The following is a 20323-nucleotide window of genomic DNA, read 5'->3' on the forward strand; positions in this document are numbered from 1 at the left end:
TTCAAGGAGTTGGCAAAGGCAGGATACCACTATTGGAGTGGCTCATGCCGTGTGCTGGTCCCCTTTGTGACAAAGCCTCAGCACGCCCTCTGTCAGGCTCCGCCAGGCCTGGCCCATCTGCCAGTTTAGAAGCAGACATTGTAATGGTCAAGAGCGCGGACAGAGCAAACCTGGGCTCCATCCTAGTTCTTCAGGTCAACGACTGTGAGCCTCAAGCAACTAATGCAACCTCTCTGTGCCTCATTTTCCTCACCTGTAAAATGGGATTGTTGTGAGGATGTGTGTCCTTTCCTTCTAGGTTTTCTTTTTTTCCCCTTGTTACTGATGCATAAAACACCACAGGTAAGGAAGGGCCTGGATCATAAGCTTGCCCTAAAACCAGTGTCCAGATCAAGAAATAGAACAAGACAGTCTCCAGAAGCGCCCCCCACCCCATTGCTTCTCCCAAGCAGTAACACTCTCCTAACTTTCAGTGACAGGTGAGTTTTTCTAGTGTTGTTTTGCTTTTTTTTTTTGAAATTGAGGTGAAATTTACATAACACAAAATTAACCATTTGAAAGTGTACAATTCAGCGGCCTTTAGTACATTGACGGCATTGTGTAACCACTGCCTCTGCCTGGTTCCAAAACGTTTTCATCACCTAGAAGAAAACCCTGCAGTCAGTCCCCATTGCCCCCTCCTCCTGCCCCTGGCAACCACCAGTTTGTTTTCTGTCTTTATGGATTTATTGCTTTTGGACTTTTCATATAAATGAATCATACAATATGTGGCCTTTTGTGCCTGGCTTCTTTTACTTACCACGATGTTTTCTGGGTTCACCCATGTTGTAGCGTGGATCAGTACTTCAATCCTTTTTATGGCCAAATAATATTCATTGTATGAATACACTGCATTTAGTTTATCCATGTATCCATTGATGGACATTTAGGTTATTTCTACCTTTTGGCTCTTGTGATTAGTGCTGCTACGAACATTTGTGTACAAATATTTGAGTACTTGTTTAAAGATTTTTGGGTATACACTTAGAAGTGGAATTGCTGGGTCATACATTCTGTATTTATAACCTAACATATTCTGTATAATTATATAATACATATAAATATATGTATATATAAATAATCTGGGTCATGTATGCTATGTTTGTACTATACGGTGTATTCTATACTTAACTTTTGGAGGAAGAGCCACATTTTTCCATAGGGCTGAGACATTTTACTTTCCCACCAGCAATGCACAAGGGTTTCAGTTTCTCCACATCTTTACTAATACTTGTTCTTTTTCTTTTGTTTTCTTCTGTTTTTAAAAAATTACAGCCATCTTAGTGGTTGTGAAGTGGTATCTTATAGTTTTGATTTGCTTTTCCCTAATGACTAAAAGCATCTTGTATGTGCTTGTTGGCTATTTGTATATCTTTGGAGAAATGTCTTATTTCAAGTTCTTCGCCCATTTTATAATCATGCTGTTTGTCCTTTTGTTGTTGAGTTGTAAGAGTTCTTTATATATTTTGGATACTAGACCCTTATCAGATGTGTGATTTGCAAATATTTTTGCCCATTCTTTTGGTTGTATTTTTATTTTCTTGATAATGTCCTTTGCACAAAAGTTTTTAATTTTAATGAGTCCACCTTTTTATTCTTTTGTTGCTTGTACTTTTGGTGTCATATCTAAGAATCTGTTGCCAATCCAAGGTCAGGAAGATTTACCCCTGTGTATTCTTTCAAAAGTTTTGTAGTTTTAGCTCTTATATTTAAGTAGATCCATTTTGAGTTATTTTTGTGTGTGTGACATATGGTGTGGGGTAGGGGTCCAACTCTGTTCTCTTGCATGTGAGTATTCAGTTATCCCAGCACCATTTGTTGAAGAGACCAGTCTTTTCCAATTGAATGGTCTTGTCACTTTTGTTGAAAAGCAGTTGATGTGTGTGTATGTGTGTGTGTTTTTCTCTCAATTCTATTAATGGTTCTATATGTCTGTCTATCCTTATACCACCCTGATTAAATTACTGTAACCTCAGAGTAAGTTTGAAAATCGGGAAGTGTGAATCCTTTTACTTTGTTCTTTTTCAATATTGTTTTGGCTATTTGGGACCCCTTGCCATGTGAATTTGCATTCCATGTAAATCTGAGGATTGGCTTTTCCATTTCTGCAAAAGAGGCTGCTGGAATTTTGATAGGGGATGTGTTGAATCTATAGATCACTGTTCACTTTGGGTGGTGTTGTTGTCATCTTAAATGTATCAAGTCTTCCTGTCTGAGAACACAGGATGTCTTTGTATTATTTAGGTCTTCAGTTTCTTTCAGCGATATTTTATAGTTTTTAGTGTATAAATCTTTCACCTCTTTATGCTATTGTAGACAGAGTTTTATTAATTTCTTTTTTGGGTTGGTTACTGTTGGTGTATAGGAACACAACTGATTTTTTGTGTGTTATTTTGCTGAATTTGTTTATTACCTCTAGTAATTTTTTGTGGAAGCTTTGTGATTTTCTCTATGTAGCATCATGTTATCTGCAAATAAAGATAGTTATTCCTTACACATTGGATGCCTTTTATCGCTTTCTTTTTCTCTGGCTGGAATGTCCAGTTCAGTGTTTAATAGCATTGGTGAAAGTGGACGTCTTTGTCTTGTTCCTGATCTTACGGAAAAGCTTTCAGTCCTCCATTGAGTATGATGTTAGCTCTGGGTTTTTCATAGATGCCCTTTATCATGGGGAGGAAATTCCCTTCTATTCCACACACTATCCTGTTAGTTTCTATTCCTGCTTTGCCGAGTATTTTTTATCATGAAATGGTGTTGTCAAATGCTATTTTGTCAAATGCTATTTCTGCCTCAATTGAAATGATCATGTATTTTTTTTTTTCATTCTATTATGTATTACATTGATTGATTTTCATATATTGAACCACCCATGCATTCTTGGGATAAAACCTACTTGGTCATGGTATATAATCCTTTTAATCTGCTACTGAATTTAGGGGTTTGCTAGTTTTTGAACTTTATGTACAGGGAATCATTTAGTATCTACATTTGAAAGAATTCAGTAAGTTAAAACCTGTAAGAGACTTAGGAGAGTACGTGGCATAAAGCACCACTATAGTGTTATCTAATCATTATCGTCATCAGCACAATCTTCATCATCATCATCAATTAGGGGATGTCCCCATAAGAGGAAATGAAGACTCAGAGAAGTGAGGTGACTTACCGGTGTCCACATAGCAAATACAGCTCAGAGCGCACCCTGCCATCCTGTCTCACGCGCTCATGTGAGTTGAGAGCCTGCAGTGTGCTGGGCACTAAACTGGTGCTTTATGGTTGCGATCTCTCTCTCTCTCTTTTTTTTTTTTGTTAACAACTTGAGATATAGTTCACATGCCATACAATTCAGCCATTTAAAGTGTACAGTTCAATGACTTTTAGTATTCAGAGTTGTGCATCCATCACCACAGTCTATTTTAGCTCATTTCACTACCACTCTCTTGCCTGCGCTCTGTCCACCCTCCTCTCATCCAGGTGCCCCTGTGAGGCACTGTCACACCTGGCTGCCTGCTCTGACCTCCCCCTCCCCACCCTCTTCCAGGCCTTCACCTTCCAGTCTCTCCCCAGACTCTCCCCCACCCCCAGCCCTAGGCAACTGCTAATCTACTGTTCGTGTCTACAGATTTGCCTAGTCTGGACATTTTATATAAATGAAATCATCTAATTTGCGGTCCTTTGTGACAAGCTTTTTTCACTTAACCATAAGTTATAGTTCATCCATGTTGTAGCAGCCATACTTCTTTTCTTTTTAAAATTTTTTTTTTAATTATTATTATTTTAAGATTTTGTTGGGGAAGGGGAACAGGACTTTATTGGGGAACAGTGGGTACTTCCAGGACTTTTTTCCAAGTCAAGTTGTTGTCTTTTCAATCTTAGTTGTGGAAGGTGCTGTTCAGCTTCAAGTTGTTGTCCTTTCAGTCTTAGTTGTGGAGGGCGCAGCTCAGCTCCAGGTCCAGTTGCCGTTTTCTAGTTGCAAGGGGCACAGCCCACCATCCCTTGTGGGAGTCGAACCGGCAACCTTGTGGTTGAGAGGACGTGTTCCAACCAATTGAGCCATCCAGGAGCTCAGCGGTAGCTCATCTCAAGGTGCGGAGTTCAATCTTAGTTGCAGGGGGCGCTGCCCACCATCCCTTGCGGGACTCGAGGAGTTGAACTGGCACCCTTGTAGTTGAGAGCCCACTGGCCCATGTGGGGATCGAACTGGCAGCCCCCGGAGTTAGGAGCACGGAGCTCCAACCGCCTGAGCCACCGGGCCGGCCACTTGTTTTCTTTTTTCTAAATGACTGAATAATATTCTATTGTATGGATATGACACATTTTGTTTATTCATTCATTAGTTGATGCACTTTTGGGTTGTTTTCACTTTTTACTATTACGACTAATGCTGCTATGGACATTTACATACAGTTTTTGTTTCACCATCTTTTTTCTTTTTTAAAAGATTTTATTGGGGAGGGGGAACAGGACTTTATTGGGGAACAGTGTGTACTTCCAGAATTTTTTCCAAGTCAAGTTGTTGTCCCTTCAATCTTAGTTGTGGAGGGCGCAGCTCAGCTCTAGGTCCAGTTGCTGTTGCTAGTTGCAGGGAGCACAGCCCACCATCCCTTGTGGGAGTCGAGGAGTTGAACCGGCAACCTTGTGGTTGAGAGCCCACTGGCCCATGTGGGAATCGAACCGGCAGCCTTCGGAGTTAGGAGCATGGAGCTCTAACCGCCTGAGCCACCGGGCCGGCCCCCATCTTTTTTTTTGAGACCTTAAATAGCATTTTATTTTACTGATTTATTTTTTGAATTTTATTTATTCATTTTATTGACATGTAATTGACATACAATATCCTATTGGTTTCAGGTGTACATCATAGTGATTTGATATTTATATACATTATGAAATGATCCCCATGATACGTCTCGTTACTATGAGTCACCATACAAAGTTATTACAATATTACTGACTGTATTTCCTATGCTGTACTTTACATCCCTGTGACTTATTTTATAACCGGAAGTTTGCACCTCTAATTCCTTTCACCTACTTCATACCCCATTTCACTTTAATTCTGAGCCACCCTCTGAGGAGTGGGTCCTTGTGAGAGAGAGAGAGAAAGAGCGAGCGCACACAGTGTTTGGATAGTCATGGTTAGAACAAATGGAAAGGGTCAGGGGAGACTTGGAGGGCAGAGCAACAGTTATACCCGGCCTGGCACAGTGTTTTGACATTTGATCCACCTGCACGGCTGTACTGGTGAATACCAGCCCATGGGATTTGGCCTTACAGGGCCACAGGGCATGTGTGTTTGGAAGCCTGGGCCTCTCCTGGGACTGGGCCACGTGCTGGCAAGGATGGCTTGCTGCTGGCCACACGCTGAGGCTGCTGGTGCCCTGGGGCACTGCAGTAGGCGCCTTCCTGCCAGGCATGACCTCTGAATCACTGGCGCCCAGCCTGGTGCCCAGCCTGCATCAGTGGGGCTGCCTCAAGGGTTTACCTGGGAGAGGCACTCTCCAGCCCACCCTCTTGGCCACCCTTCTCCCACCTAGGTGTCCCTTGTGAGGCACGTCACACCCAGGCAGCCCACCCTGACCTCTCTCCCTCCTTGGTTCAGGTGAATACATCAAGACCTGGAGGCCCCGGTACTTCCTGCTGAAGAGTGATGGCTCCTTCATTGGATATAAGGAACGGCCCGAGGCCCCTGACCAGACCCTGCCCCCCCTAAACAACTTCTCCGTTGCAGGTGCGTCTGGGGGCAGGTGGGCGGGAGGGCCAAAGTTTAGGTGCTCAGAGAATGGTGACAGGTCTTGGGAGCACCTGGGCGTCGGCTCTTCTTGGGCTGTGGGCCTGTTTGCCCTGTTTCTCACCCTTGCCCCCTCCACCTGTGTGTCAGGGGGGCTCGGGGCTGTACTGGTGGACGAGGGAACATGGGAAGCAGGGAGAAGCCAGGTACTTCCCAGCCTCCCAGCCCAGGCAGCCCTGGGGTTCTGGCGGGTGTCAGGTGCTTCTGCATTCTGGTCATAGCCGGTTTCTCTGTCCCTCTAACCAAGAAGCCGCTGTGGCCTCCCCTCAGATGACTGCAGGGCTAACTAACCTCATGTCCTCCGTCCCCTCCGTGGTATCCAAATGGTGCCTTCTGGCTGGACCCGCCCTGGGAAAGCTTGGCACGCCCCAAGCCCTTGCCTGGGCCTTGCAGAACCACAGTCCTGCCTCTGACTCCCTGCTTCCTTCCTTCCCTGCTGACCCGATTAGTCACCACGTCACCACATTCTTGGTGTCTCACCTCCAGAAATTTCAAAGATACCCCATCTTCACCGTCACTCCATCACCGCGACCACTGTCCTCTCCCACCGAGCTCCCTGCCCCAGGTTCTTTCCCGGTCTTGCCCCTTGAGTCCACACTCGCTCTGGAATCCAGCCCCAGTTCCCTCTCTTAAAGCCTTGTCCTGGTTGCTTTTGCCATGTGCTGGAGACTGACATGGCTTTCCCAGCCCTGACTTCTCACCTGAGCTGTCAGCCTGTCCCGAGCAACTTCCTATACATTCTCCCCGGGTGTCCCCTAGTCCCTCATACCCGCCTTGTCTCCCCTCCTCTGCCCCAGCCTTCTGCTCCCTGTCTCCATCTAGGGGAGGGCCCTGTTGCCCCCTAGTCCTCAGGCCACAGACTCAGGCCTCATCCTAGGTCCCTCGACCTCCCCTCTGGCATGTCTGCCTGCCCTTTCCTCCCTCCTCTCCCATGGCTCCACTCTGGTGTAGCTACAGCCTGTTCCCTGCACTCCCAACCTCCATTCTCTTGCACCCTACATGGCAGTCAGAGGGATCTGTCTAAATCTGTTTATGACCCATCTCTATTTAAGCGTTCCAGTTCCCTGTTGCCTTCAGGACAAAGTCCAGGCTCCTGACCGTGCCCCTGAGCCGCGCAGGCCAGCCCCTCCCACCTCTCCAGCCTTCCCTTTTCCACTCCTCACACCTAGAGCAGAATTTGCCATTCCTTAAGTGTGCTGGGCCTTCCGGCACCTCTAGGATCTGGACATGACGCACCTTTCTGTCTGACTGACCACTTCCTCTTCCTTCAGGGCTCAGTACAGAAATGCCCCTTCCTCTGGGAGATGCCCCTGTGCTTCCCCCCTCCCAGCCCTGACCACTGAGCCATCATTGTCTTGTGGTCTGTCTCCCCCCCCCCCACCGGATCTTGAGCTCTATGGGGACAAGTCCAGGGCTGTCTCAGTCACTGAAGTGTCCCCAACACCATCTAGCATGGGGCTGGCACAGGAGGACACTTGGGGAATGTGGGCTGCAGGCCAGCAGGGCTGTCCCCTCACCTCCCATCTCTGTCCGTCCTCTGTCTGTAGAATGCCAGCTGATGAAGACCGAGAGACCGAGGCCCAACACCTTTGTCATACGCTGCCTGCAATGGACCACCGTCATTGAGAGGACCTTCCACGTAGACTCTCCAGAGGAGAGGCGAGTCTGGGCCTCTGTGTGGCCGCCCTTTGAGAGTGGACAGGCCCCGTGAGGAGAAGGGGTATAGATGGACAGATTCCCCTGGGCCCCTACTTAGCCATTTCCTGTCACAGCCCTTCTAGCATGGGGGTCTCCCCAGCTGGAGTTAGGGGAGCACGGGTTCTCAGTGTACAGACACCCTTGCAGTCCAGGGACTGGAGGGTGCATTGGAATCACAGGCAGAGCTTGGGAACAGTGCAAGCTCAGAGCTGCTTCAGGGCCTCTGATTGTCTGGAGATCTGTGAAGGGCCTGGCAGGTGCATTTGTAATGAGCATCTCCACTCATTGTGAGGCAGGCAGTGCAGAGATTCAGTTTTTAAAAGATTAGTGTAATAATCAGAAGGGATGATACAGATTCTCCTGGTTCAAAACTCTGCTTGACTTTTGTGTAAGCAGGCGTCCAGCAGAAGCTTCACTTGTGCCCCTCCCACCCCCCAACCCGAGGTAACCGTTCCTCTCGTGTGTCCTGAAAGAGCTTCTCACAGAGACAGGCTCACTTGGATAGAGACTTGTGTGCCCTACTCCCCTGTTTTGCTTTGTACACAAAAGGTAGCATTGTACACAAACTGTTCTGAACTTCCTTTGTTACTTAGTGTATCTGGGGGAATCTTTCTGCTTTAATATATAGAGAGCTGCTGCTGTGTTTTATTTTAAACAGCTGCACGCTTGTGTTCCCGCTTGTTGAGTGGTTCTTTATGGATGGCGACTGGGGTGGTTTTCAGCCTTTGGCTCATTATAGGCAGTTCCACAGTGTATAATAGAACCTGTGTTTGTCTCCTTGACATGTGTGCAGGTAAATCTTAAGTCTATAAGCTGAATTCTTAGATGGAGGATTGCTGGGTTATAGGAAATATGTATACGTAAAGTTGAGAAATGTTTCTATTAAGCCATGTCTAAGAGTGTCCATACAGTCTTGTGTTTTCAAACATTTGGATTTTGACCAATCTGATCAGTGGGAAATGACACCTCAGGGTCGTTTTAATTGGCCTTTTCTTTCTGGGTGAGTTTGAGTGTCCTTTCATATGTTTAAGGGCCATGTGAGTTTCCCCTTCTGAACTGTCTGTTCATATCCTTTGTCTATTTTTCTGTTGAGTAGTCTTTTTCTTATTTATTTCTGAAAACTCTTTGTATATTAGGGAGCTTAGCTCTTTGTATATTAGGGAGCTTAGCCCTTTGTAATGAGTGGCAAATATTTTTTCTCCTCTTTGTCCCTTTGGGCCTCTCTTTGAGAAACACTCCTTTAACTTGTCTGTGGGGTGAGGATTCAGCTGACCCTCTGGAGAACCTTAAAGCAGTGCCATCCAAGAAAATTTTCTGTCATGATAGAAATGTTCTATACCTGCAGTGCCCAAGAGGGTAGCCATTAGTCCCGTGTGCCTGTTGAGCATTTATAATGTGGTTAGTGCAACTGAGGAATGGGATTCTTTTATTTTATTTAATTAATTTAAATGTAAATAGCCACATATGGCTAGTGGCTACCCTCTTGGACAGTGCATTTCTAGAGTATACACAAAACAGTATCACAAGACGTGTTACCACAATTTATACTGTAATTACTGTTGGATACCTTCACAAGATTAAACATTTACTCACCCCACCATGGGGAACAGAATTACCATCTCAGGCCAGCTGAGGTGTTACTCAGTTGAAAATGGGGGACCAAAACATGCCCTCCTGCTGTAAAAGTCAGAGCAGATTGAGACCAATAGGTGCATAGGACCGGGTGTTGGGCTGAGCTCTAATGTATGGGTAGGCGTTGGTCACAGAGAAGGAATGGAGAAGGTGGCTTCAGGAAAAGGGACCAGCATGTACAAGTCCTGGAGGTGAGACAGCTCGTCATTCCAGGGACCACAGGGGGTTTTGTGTCACTAAAGAATCAAGGGCCAGAGGTTTTGGAAGGAGGGAAGTGGAGAACCTTGAAGCTGGTGAGCTCAGCCAGGCCTGGACACCAGATGGCGATCCCCTCAGGGTTTGGCAGGTGGTGAATCAGTTGGGGTTTGTCACAGGGTTGCTAGAAGATTCAGGGGATGACAAACAGGAAGCCCGTGATTGGGTAGTACCTGGCACACAGTGTGGAAGCCTGGAAAGGGAGCAGTGGGCAGCTGGTAAAGTATGTTAGTAAGCAAGAGACCCGCGCTGGTTTCCACTTTAGTACGATCCCAAGCCCTTCAGTGTAGGGAAGAGCCCCTTCCCTAAGACTGGGAGGGCGGGAGAGACCTGCCTCTCACGTTTTCTCAGCACCCGCCTCTGCCACTGGAGAGAAATCTGCTACTGCTGTGAGACCAAACCCCAGCTTCCTGACCTTCACCCCTGGGAGGCATGAGACAGAAACCCAGCAGAGGGAGTGTGCTCTGTTTGGGTCTGTCCTCACTGTCCCGAGCCACATAGGCCTGAGCCTGGGGAGAGGCGGGGGTTGGGGTGTGGGGCGGAGGGCCAGTAGCCACACTGGTGACTGGTCCTTCCGTAGGTGCTGCTGTGGCCTGCTCACTGGGCTCCGGTACCTCTCCTGGGCAGCTAGAGGGATTCCCCTGACGCTTCTGCCCTGCCAGTTTGTTTCCGGAAGATGTACATTTAGTGTAAAAAATGAACGTCCAGATGCCCGCCCCTCCATTCACCAATTCAGCATTTGCCATGTTTGCCTCATCTGTTATATTTTATGCTGAATCTTGAACTTCTGTTCATATTCGTCACATTTACCTCCTTAATACTTCAGTAGGCATCTCCTAAGAATAAGGATTTATTCTATAGATTCATGATGCCATTATCACACCTGAGGTGATTCTTTATAAATGTATTTATTAACATCCTCCCCATAGCCATGCCATACTTGAATTTCCCTAGTTGTCCTCAAAATGTTGTTTTGCAAACCAGGATTTACTCAAGGTCTTAATACATGTCGCTTTGGCCTATTTTAATCTAGTTCAACTCTTGGTCTCCCCTCTTCTAGAATGTTCCACAGTGTGGATATGTCATATTACTACCTTTTGATGCTGTATACTTTGTTCTTCTGTGCCTATATTTCCTGTAAACCTGAAATTAGGTGTGGAGCAGGGTTGGCAAACTATGGCCTGCCTCCCAGATTGTAAATAAAGTTTTATTGGAACACAGCCATACCCATGGCAGCTTTTCCTTTGCTATGGCAGAGTTGAGTAGTTGGCAGACTACTGTGACAGACACCATGTGGTCTGCAAAACCTAAAATATTTACTGTTTGGCCTTTCACAGGAAAAGTTTGCAAACCCCGGTCTTGGCAGATATACTTAATGGTGTACTACATTAGTGTGATCTTTTTAATGTAAATCTTACCATGTAATTTCTTTAATTAGAACTCTTGAGTGGCCTTTTAGTCCCACTTGGAGTAAACGCCAAAGTCGATGTCATATTCAGCAAAGTCCCACATGATCTGGCCTCCTCTCCAGAATCATTTGCTACCATTAGTTCCCTCACTTTAGCCACACTGGTCTCCTTGCTCTTCCTTAAACATGCCAAACACACTTTCTACCTCAGGACCTTTGCACTTGCTGTCCCCTTTGCTCAGAACCCTCTTCCCCAAGGTAACATTATGGTTCTCTCCTTAACTTCACAAGGTCTCTGCTCAAATGCCACCTTCTTGGAGTGTCCTGCCCTGCCCCTGTGACTCTGTTACCCTTACGCTGCTTTGTTTTTCTTTACCTATTTACCAGGTGTGACATTTTCTACTTATTTGTGCTGGGAACATAAATAGGTGTTCAGTAAATGTTTGTTGAATGAATAAAAAAATAATTAAAACGAATTCTCTGTTGAGCCAGACCCTGTTCTAAGATCTTTACATACATTAACTCATTTTACCTTTACAACATTTCTAGGAGGTAGTTCCTCCCCTGTTAACAGGGATGATAGTGAAACAGAGGCACAGGGGGTTATGGAATAAAAGAAAGATCTGAAATGAAGGAAAACCCTGGTGGGTTTTCCCCACCAGGCAGGGCTTGGCCTGGATCAGCCAACTCAGCCCATCTGAGGGTGTCTGTCTGTGAACCGAGCCGGACCTCAGATGCCCTCCTGCTGTAAATACCCTCTGGGTCAGAAGAGGATCCAGGTTATGGAGAGAGGTCCCTCATCCACCTTCAGACTAGCAGTCAGCAGTTACTTCTGAAGCTGCGATGAGGACAGGCCTGCCCCCTCTGGTTCACTGGACTTCCCTGTGGGGCCTATTTAGTCCTGCTCAGCAGGGTATCCTGGGGCTGGGGCCCAGACTCTGGAGTCAGACCAGTGTTGTGCCACTTTCTCATTGGGACTCCGTTCTCTGACTGTCATGAGAAACAAAGGAGGAAGTAAATGTGAAAGCGCCAGGCCTCGCCCTGTGGAATCCTGCTTCTTGACACCTTTTCTCCCCTCCATCTCCTCTGCCACTAGCACCTCCTGGGAGGACTGCCTTAGTCTCCTGCTTCCAGTCTGTCTCCCACACAGCAGCTGTTGACTTAAAACAGAAATCAGATCCTGTCACCCTTGTACAAACCCTTCGGCGACTTCCCGTTATGTTAGATGTAAATCCCTAACGTAGTGGCACATGGCTCCCAGTGTAGTGTGGGCCTGCCCTCTCCCTCCCCTTATCTCCTCTGTTCCTGGCTCTGTTGGATCCAGCCCCGTTCCACCTATGGGGTCTCCTGCAGGCACTCAAGGCTCCCGCCTGCTCAGGACCTTTGTTGTGCTGTTCACCCACCCGATTCCTTTTCCTCCTGTCACTTGCACAGCTGCCTCCTTCCCTCCATTTCATTTCACAGCCCGGTGGTGCCAAGTGCCTGTTCTTGGCACTGGACATGGTCCATGTTCCAGGGCCATCTTTCAGGTTCTGGCTTACGTGCCACCTCCTCAGAGAGGACTTCCCTGACCACCCTCTGAGAAGGACCTTCTTTCTCCAGTCCCTGTCTTGGAACCTTTACATACTTGTCCTCTCTGTTAGGCTCGGAACTCCATGGGACCTGTTCCCTGCTGCAGCCTCAGCACCCAGAGCTGGGCTGGGTGCACAGAAGGCACTTAGGAAGTATTGCTGGCTGGGTGGGTGGATTCTGACAACCACCTTTTGAGGTACTCACTCTGTGCCAGGCACTGCCCTAAGTGCTTTATATCTGGTGTTGCATTTCACCCTTACGTGACCCTGTGGTCCGTGCTCTGTGTGTCAGCCAGCTGAGGCACAGGAAAGTTAAGTCACCTGCCCAGTGTTGCCTCCAGGAGAGGCAGAGCTAAGATTCACGCCAGGCCATCGGCTCCAGAGTCTGTGCACTCAGCCACTGTGTGATGCCCAGTGTATGTGGGAGGCAGACGGAGGCTGGAGAAGCGAGGCCGCACAGGGTCCTTATTGGCCAGTGTGCAGCAGAGCTGAGCATCAGGCCCTGGCTCCTGGCTCCTGAGCCTGTGCCATGCTTGGCCTAGTGCTTGGGGAGTGTGGCTCCCCCAAATATGTCTTCCCTGGCCCTGGAGCCCAAGTGAGGGATGTCTCCTGGCTGGCTGTGTAACTGGGCAAATGTCAGCTTCTCTGTGTCTCAGTTTCTAGAAGGAGGTGAGTAACAGTACCTGCTTCATAGGGTTGTTGGGAGGACTCGAGCATCTGGCCACTTTATGTGAGGTAAATTGTCCTCTTAGAAATTTTCAAATGCTAATTTTGGGTGTAAGACCATGGATTTAAAAAATAGAGCACGCTCGTGCGAGTGGAGGGTGTTTGTATGCTGTTTATTGGGGGAGTCCCTCTCAAAAAGGTGATGCAGGTCAGAACTCCCAAAGGGCAGCTTTCCTTTGCTCTGCTCCTGGGCTCCATGCCATGGTGTTCCTTGTTTTCTGAGCTTTCCTGGGAGAGCGCCCTGCTTGATCCTCTGGGCCTCAGTCTGGAAAGGAAGCTGTAGCTTTCATCAGGGAGCAGGAGCCGGTGAGTCCACCATGCCTGGCTATGACCTCCACAAGTGAGTCCACCTCTGTGCGCCTCAGTTTCCACATCAGAAACACACTTGCTCCCCCTCCAACACCCTTGAGGGAAATAGAATGAGGTGGTGTCTGTGGAGCTGTTGTTTTTCTTGTTGTGTCTCTTGAAGGGAAGGAGCTTGGTTCCCCTGAAGGCTCTCCATTCCTGGAGTGGAAGGCACATTAGCCTCCACTCTGGGGGGGGCTCCCCTCTGCCCCAGACACCGTGTTGCAAACCCTTGAGGAGTATCCTGGACTGAGGCCCTTGCTTTTTCTCTGAATTCTCAGTGCTGCAACTTTGCAACCTCAGTCCAGTTGGAACAGGATTGGGGGCTTGTCAGCATTGGCAGAGCCCCAGTGACACCCAGCCGACCTCCTGCATCGCTGCAGGTTCTGCCGCTCCCCATGGGGCTGGGCACGTGAGTCAGGGTGGATGGGATAGGTCCAGGCTCTCAGTGTCTTTCACACCTTCCTTGATGAGCACTTTCTGTGTGTGCAGCGCTTTGCACACAGCAGCTCACCTGTGTCTCAGCGTCCCCAGTCTACTGAGGAGAAGGGCGGACTGGGAGGGGTGTTCTTACTACCCCGGTGGTAGAGTAGCCATTTGAACCCCAGCTGGTGTGGCCCTCGAGCCCGTGCTCCTGAGGAGCAGTTCTGTGGGGCAGAGAGGCCACTCCAGAGTAGCCCCTCAGAGCCACTTCCGTAGGTCCTATGGCGTGGATACACTGTCATTTATTCAGTCTACTGTTGATGGACTGTCTGTGTTCTCCCTTAGAAACAAAAACAACAGTACACGATGCAGCTCAGTCTGCAACTTGCTTTTTTCATGTGACAATCCCTCAAGATCTCTGTAGGTGAGATGTATATGTATTTTTTTCTTTAAACATATTCAGCCTATTTCTTAGAAGATTGGTGATTTTTTTTTTTAATCCATGGTATTACATCCAGAGTCAGCATTTAAAAATTTCTAAGAGGACAATTATCTGATAAAACAAATCATGGGATGTGCCCCATACCCACATTCTTTGAAATACAGGAATGTTAATGTAGGCATAGAGATTTATATTGTAATTCATTCCAAAGAGGGCACAGGGTAAAACAAGTTGAGAAATGTGGCTTGAGGCCTTGGGTCAGGGAGGAAGAGGCCAGTGCCTCTCTGTCTGGTTGTGCACCGGGCCTCGGTGTGCACTGCTGGGGTGTGCCCTCGGGCTTGGTGTGCTCTGCTGGGGTGTGCACTGGCCCTTGGTGTGCTCCACCCGGGTGTGCACCGGGCCCCGGTGTCTCTGTTGGGTTTGTACCCTGCCTTGTGCTCTACCTGGATGTGCCCAGAGTCTCCATGTGCACTAGGCCTGGGGGCCACGTCGACTTCAGCTGCCTCACTCCCTCCTTGCCCAGATTCCTTCCAAGTATTTGCCTGTGTGCTAGGCCCCATCATGTATGAACACAGGAAACCCCTGTCCTCACGGGGCTGACTTGCAGGGTTTATGCGGCTCCCAGACTCTCCTTGGGCTTAGGGTGGACCAGTGTGCCAGCATTTGATGTTTGCACTTGCAGTGTTCATGCATCTGTCTTAGGAAGCACGATCTAGTGTGAGGGAGGCCACTTGCAGAAGCAGAGCTTTTGTATGTGAGCTGGGGCCTCCGAGCTTGGTTGCTGCCTGGTCCAGCAAGCCATGGAGCGAAGCAAGAACTGCCTACCCATTGGCTCTGGAAGGTCCAAGGCCCTGCAATTCCAGCTGCCAGGCTTGGAGTAACCACTGTGTTTTCTTGAATTTCGGTTTTTAACCTGTTCCTCAGTTTCCCCATCTGTAATAGAGGAGGAGGGGTGAGTGCTCTGTGAGTGTTATTAGAAGACAGTGGAATGAGATTGTTATTCACATCCGATTCCCACCCAGTCCCCGTCCTGGAGGAATCCTGGGCCTTGTGTCACGAGCATCCTTCCAGAGGTCTTTGTGCTTATGTGCGCTCGTGCACATAAGTTCCTTTTGTTTGTAACTCAAATAGCGTGAAATGGTGCTGTTTTGCACCATCTCTTTTGCGCTTAAGATGTCTCCGGTCATGCCAAGTCCGCATATAGCGCTGCCTCGTTCTTTCTCTCAGCGACGGAATGTCCGCTCTCCACCTCATACCACCCTGTGAGCTCAGTTGCCGTGTTTTATCAATTTAAGATGCTGTCACCTGCAGACACACCATAATATTATGTAATAAGAAAAAGCAAGGCCCAATCAAATCAGGACGTGCATCGTAGGACCGATGGATTATAGAAGTACAATTGACCCTTGAGCAACACAGGTTTGAACTGTGCGGGTCCACTTATGTGTGTTTTTCTCAATTCTGTAAATGTATTTTTTCTTACGATTTTTCTTTTCTTATTGTAAGAGTACAGTAGTATATAATACATATAACATATATAATACGTATAAATCAACTGTTGATGTTAGCAGTAAGGCTTCTGGTCAACAGTAGGTGATTAGTAATTACATTTTTGGTGAGTCAGAAGTTATATACAGATTTCCAACCGCGTAGTGGGTGGGCACCCCCTCACCTACCCCGCATTGTTCAAGGTCAATTGTAGTGCTATTTGGTGCAGGAGGAGATGGAGTCTTGGAGTGCAGCACAGCAGGGTGGCCAAGTCCTGGCTTTGGAATCCCAGCCTGGCCCCTTGCTCTATTCCAGATCTTGGGCAGGTGCTTTAAGATCAAGGAAAAGTAACACCTGCTGGGGGTAGGGGATTCTGGAAGGTGCTGGACTCACTGGGGCTTGTTTAAATCTCTGTGATTTGGGAGGTTGCCTGCTGTGCTCTCTGAATTTTCTCGTTTCTAGTGAACTTTATCCACTGTTTATGTGGCTGTTTTATAGACATAAGCAAAATCCATAAGGGGTTCAACAGATACTGGGGTTGAACCAATGAAAAAAATTACATGGTGGCTCAAAAAGGGGATATGGACAATTTAGTATCATTCAGCCTTATACATTTTTTTCTTGGTCTCTGGACACTTTTCTTAATTTCTCCAGACAGAGCAGTTTGCAAATATCAGAAGCAAATTCTTCCCCAAGAGTTCTGAATCATGAATGACAGAACTAGCTTATTGTTCTTAAACGAGGCTCCCTTTTGCTGGGACCTGCTTCCCTGTCTGCCACCTTCTCTTCCACGCCCCTGCCCCTCCTTCCAGCGGACAGCCCCCTCCAGAGTCATGTTGGTGGCTCTTGCCTTGGAAGATCTTCAGCTTCCGTGGCTAACGAATGCTTTCTTTTACTCTTGGTCTCCTTTTACAAAAATTGGTCACTGGTACACTTGAGTGTGTCATTTGTTCTGGACGAATTCAGAGGAGCATTGTCTCTTCATCATTTAAGGCTCCAGGTGGCACCTCATTTTCAAGGAGCAGAGAAAAAAGGTGGTTGTCCCTCTTTGATCATTTAATGCTGCCTGACTTCAAGTGGCCCTCCGGCCAGGCCACTCCTGGGATATAGACGGTCCCTGTTCTTATTCTGCTCTTGCCCTCTCCCACCCAGAGGGTCTGTAAAATATCAGTCTGGTCCCATCAGCTCTCCCCAGCTCAGACAGATCTCGCCAAAATGCCCAAAGGTGTTTGGTCATTTGCTTTCCCATTAGGGTGGAGCTCAGCTCTTCCTGCCGCAAGGCCCAGGCTGCCCAGGACTCATGGCTCCCCTGACATGTCCCCACACAGGGAGGAGTGGATGCGGGCCATCCAGATGGTCGCCAACAGCCTCAAGCAGCGGGGCCCGGGTGAGGACCCCATGGACTACAAGTGTGGCTCCCCTAGTGACTCTTCGGCAGCTGAGGAGATGGAAGTGGCAGTTAGCAAGGCACGAGCCAAGGTGGTAAGTGCTTGGGGGGACAGGTTGTCGGGGGGTAGGGCCTGCCAGTCTGTGAGCACCCCGTCCCAGCCCCAGTGCTGGCCCTCCCACCCTTGGTTTCCATACAGAGTGTGTAGGGACCCAGCCCTTGCCCATGACTGCCCTGTAGGATGGATGAGATCAGAGTACAGCTGTGCCAGGGTTGCTCTGTACCCACAGGGCGAGGGGCATCCTTACCCTGAAGGGTACCAAGACCTGTGCACCCCTCACTGGAGCCTTCCCAGCGCCCATGCCTGGGAGAGCCAAGTGGTGGGAGAGTTGGTCTGAAGGCCACTGCAGAACTAACGCTTACTACCCGGAGCCTCCCTTCCTGCTCATGCCTGAGCATTTTGGCAACAGTGTCCTTTGATTTTCCTTTTTCTTTGGGAAAATTTCCTCCCACGGGCCGTGTGCCAAGTGCTGACAGCCCACTCGCTCCCCATCCCTGGCAGACTATGAATGACTTCGACTATCTCAAACTCCTCGGCAAGGGCACCTTTGGCAAAGTGATCCTGGTGCGGGAGAAGGCCACCGGCCGTTACTACGCCATGAAGATCCTGCGGAAGGAGGTTATCATCGCCAAGGTGGGTGTTCCCAGGCTGCCATTGCTTGGCCTCCGGGGATGCGTGCACAGGGCCAGGACACCTACCCACGCCTTTGGCTGCCAATATCTCATTCCCCCACCTAACCTATCCCCTGGGGCATAGTCCTGTAAGTCCCCAGTCAGCGAACGGGAGCCTGAGGCCCAGAGAGAACCTGCTGAGCACCCAGCCCACCCTCCGGGTGCCTAGGGTGGAGGTGGAGAAAGTCTGACTGGGGCCTCCCCCAGCAGGCGCATGGGTCAGGGTTTGGCTCAGGGTGTCTCCATAGGAGGCTGGGCCAGGAATGGAATTCTGTTCCTTTTTTCTCCTTATTTAAAGTTTTCAAAATGGAAAAAGGTAACATACACAGAATTTTTAAAAGAAAAATAAATATAATGGACTCCCATGTAGCCATTATCCAGCTTCAACAGTTATCAACGTTGGCCAATCTTGTTTCATTAGCTCTGCTTTCCCCTTTTTTTGGTCTGGAAAACATACTTAAGGCATGTTTTAGACAACGTATAATCGACCCATACATACTTAGATGTGTGTCTTGAACAGGTGAAGATTTTAAAGACTATAATCATGATACTGTGATCACCTCCAACAAAGTGAACGAACCCTAGTGTTGTTGGTCCGAGGCAGGGTTTCTCAGCCTCAGCACTGCGGACATTTTGGGCCAGTGCAGCGTAGGATGTGTGGCAGTGTCCCTGGCCTCAGCCCGCTGAAGCCAGTAGCACACCCCCCCCCCGCCCCCCAGTTGTGACAGCTAACGTGTCTTGAGACATTACTACCAAATGTCCCTTGGGGGAGAGCCCGTGTCTGGGTCTGCAGGTAGTTCAGGATTGTTCGCAGCTCTCTGGTGACCGCTGTGCGCTCAGATACCAAAGCTGAGCCCGTGTTAGTCACCGGGAAGGCCTGGGAAACTGCTGCTGGGCCCCTCTCCAAGTTTCGGGTGGGACCGGGGAAGGGCCCGAGAATTTGCATTTCTCCAAGTTCCCAGGCGACCAGAGGCTGCCTGTGTGGGGACCACACACTGAACCACTGCTCCGCAGCCTGGAGTCCTCGTTCTAGAGCCAGTTCCTCCTTCTGGCAAGAACTTTTATAGGTGCTGATTCCCACGGCCTGTGGCATCATCTCAGGGCTCGTAATGTCTGCTTGTCCCCCCTTGGGATGTTAAAATTGGCTTGTGGTTTCAGGAGGTGACAGCCTGGTCCCTTCATCATAAAGTCCCCACTGACTTCTCACCTCATGGTTTTCAGAATGAGCCACTGAATGTCCTTGCGTGGGTCCATTATTCCGTTAGAGCTTGTGGATGGTAATGTGCTGCTTCTCCGTTCTCTCTCTCTGCGTATTGGCTACGAATGGGGTTACATTTCACCAGGACACCGCCCCTCATCCCTCTGGTTGGGAGGTGGTGGGCAGGCATGATGTCACCCACCAGCCCCTCACCCGGCCTCTGTCTGCAGGATGAAGTTGCGCACACGGTCACCGAGAGCCGGGTCCTCCAGAACACCAGGCACCCGTTCCTCACTGTGAGTGGCACTCCCCTCAGGCCTGTATGCCATGCGAGGCCTCCGGGCCAGCCCTTTGGACAGAGCGCGGAGAGCGGGCCGCCCCTGCCCCTGGGAAGCACAGACCTGGTGTGGGCCAGGTTGTTGGGCTTCCCCGACGGCCTGAACCAAGACCCCAAGGGTGGGGGCTTCTTCATAGACAGTGGATTCCTGTCAGCGCCTCAGCTGCCAGATGAAATCACATTGCAGGATGGTCCCAGGAGAGCATGGCTGCTGTCTTGAGTGTGAGATGCTTAGCCCAGCTGTTTGAAGTGGAAACATTACTTTTGTTTTTATTTTAAACTGTAATCCTTGAGCAGATGTATTGTTGTGCTGCCTGTCAACCTACGCTGAGCAGACACCCCTCTTTGGGCCAGTCTCCATCAAGGCCAGCAGCCGTCAGCTAAATGGACCAGGTTGAGGATGGCTGGTTTATGGGTTGTTTCTTTAGCTCAGTTGCTGTCCAGGTGTCCTGTTAAGCCACAGCACTTGTTCAAATGAAATTTTACTAGGTACTTCCATGTAGAGATGGAGAGCAGTAGAGTTGTTGTGAGCAGAGGGGTCACCCCAGAGTCCTCTGAGGCGCCCTCTGTAGGGCTCCTTAGAGCACAGTTTGAGAACTACTCTGTTGGCGGATCGCTTGTCTTTGGGGTGAGCTTCTGAGCTACCTTCAACCCCCAGCCAACAAACCGTGTGTGTGTGTGTGTGTGTGTGTGTGTAGGTGAGAGAGAGGGAGAGGTGAACACATTTGACTATAAAATAGGAAGAGAAAGACAAACGTGAAACGGCTCTGGTTGCTCGGAACGTGATCTCCCGGGGCCGCGCCTCTTGAAGACTTAGTGGAAAGCACAGGACAGGATTTCTCAGCATATAACTCCCA

The 20323-nt window shown here is 48.8% G+C and overlaps 1 protein-coding gene across 4 annotated transcripts in view; it reads left to right on the top strand.

Annotated features, from left to right (window-relative positions):
• The window catches only part of AKT2 (AKT serine/threonine kinase 2), a 48186-nt gene that overhangs the window by 21624 nt on the left and 6239 nt on the right, over positions 1 to 20323 (top strand). For all 4 annotated transcript variants that reach the window (XM_074314319.1, XM_074314318.1, XM_074314321.1 and 1 more), the window contains 5 exons: positions 5636 to 5764; positions 7372 to 7487; positions 17145 to 17294; positions 17762 to 17893; positions 19360 to 19425. In XM_074314319.1, coding sequence (XP_074170420.1) covers positions 5636 to 5764; positions 7372 to 7487; positions 17145 to 17294; positions 17762 to 17893; positions 19360 to 19425 — 593 coding nt within the window. The remainder of the gene's footprint in view (positions 1 to 5635; positions 5765 to 7371; positions 7488 to 17144; positions 17295 to 17761; positions 17894 to 19359; positions 19426 to 20323) is intronic.

The sequence above is a fragment of the Rhinolophus sinicus genome, linkage group LG11, assembly GCF_036562045.2.
Source record: "Rhinolophus sinicus isolate RSC01 linkage group LG11, ASM3656204v1, whole genome shotgun sequence".
NCBI classification, from domain to species: domain Eukaryota; kingdom Metazoa; phylum Chordata; class Mammalia; order Chiroptera; family Rhinolophidae; genus Rhinolophus; species Rhinolophus sinicus.